At 48.7% G+C, this 12,320-nt stretch overlaps 1 protein-coding gene across 1 annotated transcript in view; it reads left to right on the top strand.

Annotated features, from left to right (window-relative positions):
* TTC17 (tetratricopeptide repeat domain 17) overlaps positions 1–12,320 on the top strand; it is a 105,522-nt gene that overhangs the window by 36,394 nt on the left and 56,808 nt on the right. Inside the window, 1 exon segment of the mRNA XM_030560002.1 lies at positions 45–231. Coding sequence (XP_030415862.1) covers positions 45–231 — 187 coding nt within the window.

Genomic DNA, 12,320 nt, shown 5'->3' with positions numbered 1-12,320 from the left:
AACACATTTGTGGTGCTGATACAAAGTCGATTTTCTCTTTGCAGCCCCTGACTTTCTTGAGCCTAGGAAATGCCTATCTGGCTCTGAAGAATATCAGCAGAGCCTTGCAAGCCTTCAGGCATGCGCTGGATTTAACTACAAAGTGTCAGGAGTGTGAGAGCAGCCTGAAGTTGATCCGCTGTCTGCAATTTTTTCCTTTTGTGTACAACATCACCTCTTCTGTATGCAGTGGTAAGCAGCTGCTGAAAAATGGCCAAAAAATGACACAGAGTGCACTCTGACTGTAAGGCTATCTACTGGAGCTCAAGACCACTGTATTCTTTCCCAAGAATCATCCCATTTCCCTCTGTTTACACTCCTCTCTGCTAGCAAGGACTAACCATTGAGGCTCATCTCCTCTGGGAGAGAGGATAGTTCTCCCTTCAGAGCTAATTCAGGGCTACTTATGTTACTAGAGGTGCTACTGTTCAGTACAGAGCACACGCTGCCTTCACAGCAACCTAACCCCTCGTTTTCTAGGTAATGAGGGTTGAATCCATGTCTCTCCATGTCATTGAACAGCTACAACTGGTGTGTTACTCTTAGCCCCCTTATATGCCCATTTAAGTTCTTCAGACAAGTATTGTGAAATCTTTCTTTTAAAACTATAGGTTCTGGTAGGGAATATTGTCTATTATAGTTTTTTTTAATTCAGTATTTCCAGGCTTGAATAACAGATTTTAAATGGCATTTACTTTTTAGAAATGCTCCATAATGCATTCTTACTACACTAGATGATCATTTCTTTGTTTATGCAGGACCTGCAGTAAGTGTTTCTAGATTTCTAGTTGTTTTAAAAAAAAAATCCAGTGAGATGGGGGATGAAAAAGATGTTCTTTTAAAATTATGTCTGGAGATGTGATGCTTTGTTGCCATTAATGGCTATTCTAAGATCCAAAGTACAACCTTGTGGAGCCAAGTGAAATTGAGTGATCCTTCCTCTCATTGAATATTTCAAATGTCTTTTTATGTACTTGCTAATGGTGCATGTGCTGCTCCCAAGCTATCCTGAAGACCATTTCTGAATGTATTTGGCAGTCCCTTTTCTGTGAAACCATCACCAAGGGACACTTTTGGATGATTTTACTCAGTATTTAAATGAAAGCTTCACATGATGAGAAATGTGTTTGATTTTAATGTTAAGTACCTTTCCCCAAGGGTTTCCTGAGTTCCGAAAAATGTAGGGGGACAAATCTCTTCTCTGATTTAGCATCTGGAATTGAACACTTTAAATATATACCAAGAAATATGTTGGCCATTGATCGATGTGAATGCAACACAACAGAGGTGATTTCCAAGACTATGCCGCCAGAGTAATATTTCCTGATGCATTTACACATTTACACATTTCATTATTTGGTGCGCAAAACAAAAAACCTTTGTTTGGTCTTTATAAATATATTTTAGTAGGTGGTGTTGCTGCTCAAGTGTTAGGCTTCTCGTTTACCTCCATTCTAAAATCCTCTTTCTTGAAGCTGACTTGGAAGGGGCTCTTCATTCTGGGCTACCATCCCTAAAATCCGTTAAAGAAATCGTTTCCCAAATGGTGTGTCAATTCAAAATGTTTTCCCTTGCAGTTTTCCCAGCAGGATGGAACTGTACTGCAGCCTTTTCTGTGGCTTATAAAAATCTTCCTCTGTCTTTTTAAAATGATTTTAGTGGGGTTGGGTGCTTACCTGAATCCCTAGAACCTTGTTGGACTGAAACCTGAACAAAAACCAATTCTATTTTGAAATAGAAGCAAAAAGAAAAGACACCTTTTAAACTTACTCTATTTAATGTGACCCAAGAGTCTCATGAACAGTGGCTCTGTCTGAAACTACCTGTGCTTCTACAAGAGTTTTTCAGTCTCGCAGTTCCTTTTATGTGCACCTTCTTGATCTCATCATCATCACCACCACATTTGAAAGTGTACTTCAGCAAGTATTAATTGCTGCTGTTAGCATGGTTTCCCTAACCAGGACTTTTATTTTCTGTTCATGTTATAACACAGGGTTGTAGAGCATTTTAGAAGACTTATATGGTTCTTTGGGGGAGCGGGGACCTCTGCCCCCACTGCTTATGAAAACTATGCAAGCATTATGGCTTTGCTAATGTGAGCATGTGTTAACAGAGCAGGAATGTAAAACTGGTGAGGTCCTTTAGGGAACCTGTAAGACTTATAATCAAAGGGGAAGCTGAATGTTTAACAGGTATATTAACTTCATTAATGCCAGAATTCAAGTTTCGAGGTGTCTTCCATACATTTGTACTGTTCCCCCCCCCCGTTTTTTTTTGGGTTTTTTTTTGGTGTCTTCATGTCATGCTGCTCCCATTAGAGATGGGAGAGACCATCTAGGTTATCTTATGCATCACTGGCCAATGCAGAAGAATTAGAAGTATGAAATTGACACATGGTGTAAATGTCTTTGTGTTGTTGAAATGTTTTTTAAATAAACTTACCAGTGTATTCAGCCTTGATATTGATGAGTTTTCTGGTTTAAAACTTGGATTTAAACCAAAATCTAAGAATGCAAAAATGGAGAAGCAGACTTGTTTGTCTGCCTTTTACAGGGGAGAAGAAAGACAGTTCCAGGATGCTGAGAATGATTTGGGAATTTTTATTCATTACACGTTTAGGCTACATCTACAGTACAAGCTGGGGGTGTGATTTCCAGCTCATGTACACACATTCATGCTAGCTTGGGGAGAACTAGCATGATTATAAATAGACTGTCGCCTCACAAGTACAGGCAGCATCCATGCTGAGTGGGTACACATGGGTTTGTACTCAGCATGTCTAAGCTGTGCTACTGCTGCCCATGCTTCTATGGCTACGCTGTTTATAACTCATGCTAGCTCTCATTGAGTATGTATGCAGGCTGGAAATTGCACCCGTATACCATGGTGTGGTGGTAGCCTCAGATGGATTAAAAAGGAAAATATATATAGGCCATTGGAAAGGGAGGGCCAAGACTTCAAAAGTGTCTTAAGTGTACACATACTGAGAGTGCACAGACAAATTTGAGTTTGCACACAGATACCTATATGTGTACGCATGTATTTTGGGTTGTCCCTGTCTGTGTCAGGCCTGCACACAAAGTGTTTGCACAACTTGAAAGAAATCACCATTTTTAGTGGTAGGATTTTAATTTCAATCCTAGCTTTTCGATAAGACAAGTTTATTGTGAGATTTAGTTAAGAACATAATTAGTGTGGGACATGATTTAATTGCTGTTTAGTAGTATACCATCTTACGAAATACAGTAAGCCAGGAGTAGGCAACCTATTGCATGCGTGCTGAAGGCGGCACGCGAGCTGATTTTCAGTGTAACTCTCACTGCCCGGGTCCTTGCCACCGCTCCAGGGGTCTCTGCATTTTAATTTAATTTTAAATGAAGCATCTTAAACATTTTAAAAACCTTATTTACTTTACATACAACAATAGTTTAGTTATATATTATAGACTTACAGAAATAGAGCTTCTAGAAACGTTTAAAATGTATTACTGGCACACAAAACCTTAAATTAGAGTGAATAAATGAAGACTTGGCACACCACTTCTGAAAGGCTGCCGACCCCTGCAGTAAGCCATAAACTGTATAACCAAAAGAATGAACACTGCATTGCAAATATGTAAAACAACGCACAGTGTTCTCATCTGAAATCTGTTCCGTCTTAAGGTATTTCTGGAAACATATGAGAAGTACATAAGTAACTTACTAAGAAGTACATGAGTAATTTACTATGAGATGCACTTGCTACTGCTGGCTTCATAGTAAATTGAAACACTCAGTGATAAGATGCATACTGCGTACGTATATGCTGCTTACTGAATCAAACATTCTAGAAATGGAAAAAGACCAGTCCTTCCACTGCCAATGCAGCACATTGTCAAGCATATGTTTGAATAATTTCAGCAATGGGGATTCTGTTTGCCTCGGTGCACTCCTTCCAGAGTCTAAATGAATTATTGCTAAAAAGTCTCCTGATGTTGTTTCCCCCTTTTTCAGCTTTGTCCTATTGTTTCTATATATTCACCTGGTGTGTGTGTGTGTGTGTACACACACACAAACCAATCCTTAATTTTGAAGCCCTTCACATGTGTTGCCAGATATAAGAGCACTCTTGCAGCATGTGGTATGCTTAAAACTCCAAATCTGTGAATTAAACTTTTGTATAATCCCTGACCTTTGATAAGTATTTGTCTTGCATTCTTTAAAAGAACACTACCAAGGTTTCCTGTGCTTCAGTTTACAGGCATGTGTGCATGTTGTATTATCCCTGTGCTCTGCCTGTCTGCTACGTAAGTGTGAATTGGGACGGATAGCAAGACACACAAGATGTTGAATTCCTATTTGCTTTGATTCTGTGCCTGCTTACCAGAAAGGAGCAAATGGGCTCAGGGAGGAATTTGTGAAGCAGCATGGTCTAATGGTGTGAGCATGGGATTAGGAAGTACACATTGCTGAACTGTAGTCATGGCTCTTGCATAGACTGTTGGTGAGGCTCATTTATCTCTTTTCTGTTTTGTTTTTGTTTCCATCTGTAAAATGAGGGTAACTCATCCCTACCTCTTAGGAGTGTTGTAAAACTGGATTAATGTTTATCTAGAACTTTTGAAGGTGTGCTATAGGAATGCTAAACTTGTATTGGATGCTTTTTACTGCTAGATTACCCATCCCACCTGAAAACAGCCACCATCTGAGCAGCACGTTTTATTTTCTTGACATCTTTTCTTTCTAGTGTCTGAAGCAGGTTACATTTAACAGTCCCACTCTCTCATTTTTATGTTTAGTTTTCACCTTCCAGATCTAGGGCACTAACCAGTACTGTTGAGCTTGGGTTTTAAACACTGAAGGGGAATGAGTAAATCTACAAAACAGTTTTCATTATTTTTGTCAAAAATGGTTGATAAAAACCTAATCTTCCATGTCCCTATAAATACCTACAGTATGATATTAAACTCTTATTTCAGGTTTCTAGACAGGCAATGTCACTGCAGGAAATGTTTGTCAACAGGTGAAAATTATGGACTCTTGTTGTTGATGATTAGAGTCTTTAGGCACTATCATTCTAGCATCTGTGTTCACTTTACATAATTTAGACCAACAGAAACACTTCCCCAATTTCCTTGGAATGGGGGGGAATACCAACCAAGAGACTAACTGCCAAGGGTCCTACGTATGCTGGCCCTTAATGGAAAGTGATGTGGGAGCTCAAAAGATGTTTAATTACTGGAGGATCAGTTATTAGAAGACCTGACAAGTCAATTATTTCATATACACATTAAACATAATTGGAAAGACAGGCACCCCGCAACAGCTGCTTAAAGTAGTCTTAAAGGGTGTGCAAGTAACAGGATCAAAGAAATTGACATAAAGGAGTTAAAATGCAAACAGGAAATATTGGTCAAACTCCATAGCATCCCAAAAGCTACTTTCAGGAGTTAGCCGTTCCTGTCAACCATATTCTGCTGGTACTGCCAGTGCAGCAAGCTGCAGGTGTTCCATCTGATAATGAACAGAACTCTGTCATGGATGTTGTTGCATATTTTTTTATCCCTGAACAGCTGGGAGAGGTTAAAAACCTGATTAACATAAGAAGCTTCCTCTTTAAAAATTCTTTAACCCTTTAGAAAGCAGTTGTCCTTACACTGCATAATGCCATAATCTGAACACTCAGATGTTGGGAAGTGCTGCTTGCCATAGCATAGAGTAATTTTGAACTCATCTGGAGATTAAAGTTGGTTCATTTCTCAGGTGACTGCTGAAAAGAGGCAGCTTCTGTAGTATGGGAGCTTCCCGTGCCCTGTGCTCAAAAAAGCTGCTCTGTTGCATATAATGCTAAACCATAGGCAGGCAAAAACCCCTTTATTTTTAAACAAAATATTATTTTGCCTACATGAATAATTGCACCCCTCTTTCTAATTGTTTGCATTTGTATGATCTCCTGGCCTCAAGTTGTATTGTCATTTTTAAAAAGCAGACCTTTTCAAAAGCAAGATTTAAACAACCCCCTAGTAGTGTATAGACTGAATACATTTTCTCCATTTTGAAATCATAATTTGTTTTAATGATTTAGACATTCTAGTGTGTCTCCAGTCTCAGATTGTCTCTGACTTATACACCAGGTGGGTGTACTACTATTAAATATTCTAGTTCTTGTGCCTTTTTATTGGTTTCAAAGTACAGGTGATGTTTGCTGTAAGCTTTTCATATTGGGTTCATCCCATCATGTACGATGAATGCAAATATTTTTGCATATGGATGCCTGTTTTCCTAGGTAATATGCATTTCATCACATTCTTTTTGATGTTATGATGTGTATATTTTGCAACAGAGGTTATATATTTAACAGCAGTGGAAACTTTTATTTTTAAGATACTTTGGTTTTGGTGCCCTCTTGTGGTCTGAATATCCTACACCATAGGAAATCAAAAGTTTAGATTCCTCCATTCACCTCCTTTTAAAATAAAGCATGGGGGAAAGTATCTGTTCTTCTTCGAGTGATTGCTCACATCCATTCTAGGTAGGTGTGCGCACCGCGCGTGCACGTTCGTCTGAAACTTTTTACCCTAGCAACTCCAGTGGGCCGGCAGGTCGCCCCCTGGAGTGGCGCCGCCATGGCACTCGATATATACCCTTGCCGGCCCACCCGCTCCTCAGTTCCTTCTTACCTCCGTGTCGGTCGTTGGAACTGTGGAGCGCGGCATAGCTGTCCTCCACGTCCCTAGCTCCCCTTGTTAACTATCGTTATTGTTAGTTGTTAGATCGTTAAGTGTAGTTAGTTAAGTAATTAGGTGTAAATAGTATTGTAGATAGTTGTTCGCCGGGGGGCTGTAGCCCTTCCCGGCTCCTGGCACCGGGCTCATGCCTGGTTCGCCGGGCTTTAAGCAGTGTGCGGCCTGTAAGAAGCCTATGCCTACCAGCGACCCCCACGACGCGTGCCTGAAGTGCCTGGGGGAATCGCACAGATCGGACAAGTGCCGCATCTGCAAGGCTTTTAAGCCCAGGACAAAAAAGGAGAGAGACCAAAGACTCAGGACTCTCCTCATGGAGGCGGCACTTGACCCGGCGGCTTCGCAGGCCATGATCTCGGCGCCAGCACCGGATCGCACCGGCACTGGGAAGACTCCCCGGCACCGACCTTCTCCGGCACCGGGTGCAGAGGCGAGACCGTCAGCGTCTGCTACTCCAGACAGACAGACCCGATTGGAGCGCCCGGCATAGGCATCGGCCGCGGCGCCACCGGCACCGTCGACTCCGGGCCCGGTGGGTCCGTCGAGTCCGGTGCCGCCAAGCTCCCCCATAAGATCTGGGGTTGAGCTATTGGTCCCATCCACGCCGGAGACCTTCGCCTCGGCACGGGACCTTATCGCCCTAACGGAGTCTACTCAGCTGCCACCCCCGGTACCTCCGGTGCGGGTCGCATCTAGAGGCAAGCCCATGATGTCAGCACCGTCTCGGGACTCGCACTCGCGATCCAGGTCCCGACGCCACAGTCGATGAAGATCCCACCGCCGCTCGCAGTCCCGGCACCGCTCCCCTCGGCGGTACCGGTTGCACTCGCGGCGCCGATCAACCTCCAGACGGTCGCGGTCTGACTCCAGCCGCCAATATTGGCACCGTGACTCCAGGAGCCAGTCCCGCCGTCACTCGCCACACCGGTCGACCTCCCGGCACCGCGTCGGTGGCAGGTCCCGGTCCCGATCCCAGCACCGAAGCAGCGGCCGGTACCGGTCCAGATCCCGGCACCGAGACAGAACCCGGTCCCGATCCCGGCACCGCTATGACTCCCGGTACCGATCCCCGGCACCGAGAAGATCTTCGGTGCCGACCCGCGCAGACCCTTACCAGCCAGGGTCGGCCCCGCCATGGCCTTCTAGGCAGCCGTCGGTGTCTTCACAGACAGACAGCGTGTATGCGCTGGGCACCGACAGGCAGGCGGCACTATTCCAAGACCCTCCGCAACAGGACCAAGGTCCGCAGCAGTGGGGGTTTTGGACCCCCTGGGCATACCATCAAGCCCAGGGCCCCCAACAGCTTCCTGCTAGGCCTGCGACGGCGGAGCACTGGGTGCCGGAAGCTTCGTTGTCTCGCCCCCCTCCCTCCCCGGATGGAGAGGAAGGATCCAAGCAGCAAGACTCCGCTCTGGCTCCTGAGACAGAGGCGAGGGCCGAGGGAGACCCCCCATTGGACACTTTCTTGCCGGGGGTCTCCTCCTCCTCCTCCCCTGATGAAGCGGTGGCTGGCACCACCTCCAGTAGCCCTCCCACGCTGGATCTCAGGGCGCACCAAGACCTCCTTAGGCAAGTAGCTCAGAATCTGAGCCTACAAGCCGAGGAGGTCTCTGAGATCGAGGACCCGATTGTCACCATCCTCTCGTCTGATGCTCCCACCAGGGTTGCCCTACCCTTCATTAGGACGATCCAGGCCAACGCCAATACAATCTGGCAGTCACTGGCCTCCATCCCCCCTACGGCGAGGGGCGTCGAGAGGAAGTACATGGCCCCCTCCAAAGACTACGAGTACCTCCACGTCCACCCGACACCTGGTTCCCTGGTGGTGCAGTCGGTGAACGACAGGGAGCGTCATGGGCAAGAAGCTCCAGCCCCCAAATCCAAGGAGGCCAGACGTATGGACCTCCTTGGACGCAAAGTCTACTCGGCTGGGGCCCTGCAGCTCAGGGTTTCGAACCAACAAGCCCTGCTCAGCAGATAGGCGTTTAACTCGTGGGTGGCAGCGGACAAATTCAAAGAGCTGCTGCCACAAGACGCCCGCCAAGAGTTTGCGGCCATTCTGGACGAGGGCAAGAAGGTTGCACGAACCTCGTTGCAAGCTTCTTTAGATGCTGCAGACTCGGCTGCCCGCACCCTCGCCTCGGGGGTAACGATGCGCCGTATCTCCTGGCTGCAGGTCTCTGGCCTTCCACCGGAGCTCCAACATACCATCCAGGACCTCCCGTTCGAAGGCCAGGGCCTGTTTTCGGAAAAGACAGACCCCAGACTTAAGAGTCTCAAAGACAATCGGGTCATTATGCGCTCCCTAGGGATGCACACGCCAGGAACGCAGCGCAGACCCTTCCGGCCACAGCAGCAGCAGCAGCGCAGGCCATACCCCCAGTTCCGCCAACGGCAGGACCTCAGTAGGTGCCATGGCAGGAATGGAAGGCGTAGGCATTCGGGGAACCAAGGGGGGCAGAATCAAAGCTCCTCTAAGCCCCCGCCTGGACCCAAGCCTTCGTTTTGAAGGTGCGCCCGAGGGCGCAGTAACAGTTTCCCCCACGGATCCTTCCCCCCCGTCTTCCAACCGCCTTTCGTTTTTCCTTCCAGCGTGGACCCAAATAACATCGGACCGCTGGGTCTTGCGTACGGTGCAGACGGGATACCGCCTGCAGTTTATATCGTTTCCTCCTTCCCGCCCCCCTTCCTCGTCCCTCTTCAGGGACCCCTCTCACGAGCAATTCCTTCGACAGGAGGTACAGACGCTCCTCAACAAAGGAGCTATAGAGGCGGTTCCGGAAAACGAGAAAGGCAAGGGGTTTTATTCCCGCTACTTTCTGATCCCCAAGGCCAAGGGAGGCCTCAGGCCTATCCTCGACCTGCGAGAGCTCAACAGATACCTGGTGAAGTTGAAGTTCCGCATGGTATCCCTGGGGACCATTATCCCATCCCTGGATCCGGGAGACTGGTACGCCGCCCTCGACATGCAGGATGCTTATTTTCACATCGCCATTTGGCCACACCACAGACGTTTCCTTCGATTCGTGGTGGGCCCCCTTCACTACCAATTTGCAGTCCTCCCATTTGGCCTTTCTACGGCCCCGAGGGTATTTACAAAATGCTTGGCAGTCGTTGTGGCACATCTTCGGCGCAGTCGTATCCACGTGTTCCCTTACCTAGACGATTGGTTAATTCGGGGCACGTCGGAACTACAGGTTTGCAGCCACGTCCGCGTGATCACCGGCCTGTTTGCTATCTTGGGCCTCATGATCAACATGGACAAGTCCACCCTGATCCCCACGCAGAGGGTGGAGTTCATCGGGGCCGTCCTGGACTCCACCGTGGCCAGGGCTCTTCTGCCGTTACCGAGGTTCCAGGCATTGTCGGCGATCGTTCAGCGATTGCGGACAGCCCCCTTGACATCAGTACGGACATGTCTAACCCTGTTAGGCCACATGGCAGCATGCACATTTGTGACCGGTTACGCTCGGTTCCGCATGAGGCCCCTCCAGTTGTGGCTCATCGAACATTACCGTCCGGCAAGGCAGCCGCTAGACATGCTGATCACAGTCCCCCAGGGGGTGTTAGATTCTCTCGACTGGTGGTTAGACCAGTCCGTAGTGTGTGCGGGGCTCCCTTTCCACCCACCTCAGCCCTCGGTGTCCCTGACAACGGATGCCTCAGATCTCGGCTGGGGGGCCCACCTGGGAACCCTGAGAACACAGGGCCTGTGGTCCCCGCAGGAGGTGAAGATGCACATCAACATGCGGGAGTTGAGAGCGGTCCACCTTGCTTGTCAAACGTTCTGTCACCAGCTTCAAGGTCATTGGGTCGCGGTGTTTACCGACAACACGACGACCATGTACTATATCAACAAGCAGGGCGGCACCAGATCCTCTCCCCTATGTCACGAGGCGATGCGACTCTGGGACTTTTGTGTAGCCCACTCCATTCACCTCACGGCTTCCTTCCTCCCCGGAGTACGGAACACGCTGGCGGATCGCCTGAGCAGATCCTTCCTATCACACGAGTGGTCCCTTCGCCCGGACGTCGCCCTCTCAATCTTCCAGAGGTGGGGTTATCCCCGTGTGGACCTCTTCGCGTCCGGGGGGAACAAGAAGTGCCAGGCGTTCTGCTCCTTTTAGGGCAGGGAGCCCAGGTCTATAGCGGATGCCTTCCTTATTCCGTGGACGACCCACTTGTACTACGCGTTTCCCCCGTTCCCACTGGTCCACAGGGTCCTTCTGAAGGTGCGCAGGGACAGGGCTCGCGTGATCATGGTAGCCCCGGCGTGGCCCAGGCAACATTGGTACCCCATGGTGCTGGACCTGGCCATAGCCGACCCAGTTCCCCTGCCCCTTCACCCGGACCTGATTACCCAGGAACACGGGACTCTCTGTCACCCGGACCTGCAGTCGCTGCACCTAGCGGCGTGGTTCCTGCGTGGCTGACCGGTTCTGAACTGTGCTGCTCCACCCCGGTACGGGAGGTACTTTTGGGCAGCAGGAAGCCTTCTACTAGAGCGACATACTCGGCCAAGTGGAGGCGTTTCTCCTGTTGGTGCGTGGAGAAAGGTCTCCGCCCTATGGAAGTTTCGGTGGCCAATATCTTAGACTATGTTTGGTCCCTCAAACAACAGGGTCTGGCGATATCGTCGTTGCGGGTCCACCTGGCAGCTATCTCCACCTTTCACCCCGGTGGGGATGGCCACTCCGTTTTTTCTCACCCGACGGTGTCTAGATTCCTGAAGGGGCTGGAACGTTTATACCCTAACGTCCGGCTCCCTGCTCCAACCTGGGATCTTAACCTAGTGTTGTCTCAGCTCATGGGGCCCCCCTTTGAGCCATTAGCTACTTGCTCCCTACTCTCTCTCTCTTGGAAGACTGCCTTTCTAGTAGCTATCACCTCAGCTAGGCGGGTGTCGGAACTCCGGGCTCTTGTGGTAGACCCCCCGTATACAGTCTTCCACAAAGATAAGGTACAGCTGAGGCCACACCCTGCCTTTCTCCCCAAGGTAGTCTCGACCTTTCACATCAACCAAGAGATATTCCTCCCGTTTTTTTTCCCGAAACCTCACTCTTCAGGCAGGGAGCAGCAACTCCACTCGCTTGATATCCGTAGGGCTCTCGCGTTCTATGTGGAGAGAACCAAACCGTTCCGCAAATCCCCCCAGCTTTTCGTGGCAGTAGCGGACCGCATGAAGGGGCTTCCTATCTCCTCCCAGAGGTTATCATCATGGGTAACGTCCTGTATCAGGACCTGCTATGACTTGGCCCACGTCCCTACGGGCCGTGTGACTGCGCATTCTACCAGGGCGCAGGCGTCGTCGCTGGCTTTCCTTGCCCGTGTGCCCATCCAGGAAATCTGTCGGGCAGCGACCTGGTCATCGGTCCACACCTTTGCTTCCCACTACGCCCTGGTCCAGCAGTCAAGAGAGGACGCGGCCTTCGGATCTGCAGTGCTCCATGCCGCGACTTCTCACTCCGACCCCACCGCCTAGGTATGGCTTGGGATTCACCTACCTGGAATGGATGTGAGCAATCACTCGAAGAAGAAAAGACGGTTACTCACCTTTGTA

The sequence above is a fragment of the Gopherus evgoodei genome, chromosome 4 (assembly GCF_007399415.2).
Source record: "Gopherus evgoodei ecotype Sinaloan lineage chromosome 4, rGopEvg1_v1.p, whole genome shotgun sequence".
NCBI classification, from domain to species: domain Eukaryota; kingdom Metazoa; phylum Chordata; order Testudines; family Testudinidae; genus Gopherus; species Gopherus evgoodei.
The sequence above is the reverse complement of the archived record's forward strand: the minus strand, read 5'-3'. Positions and strand labels throughout refer to the sequence as shown.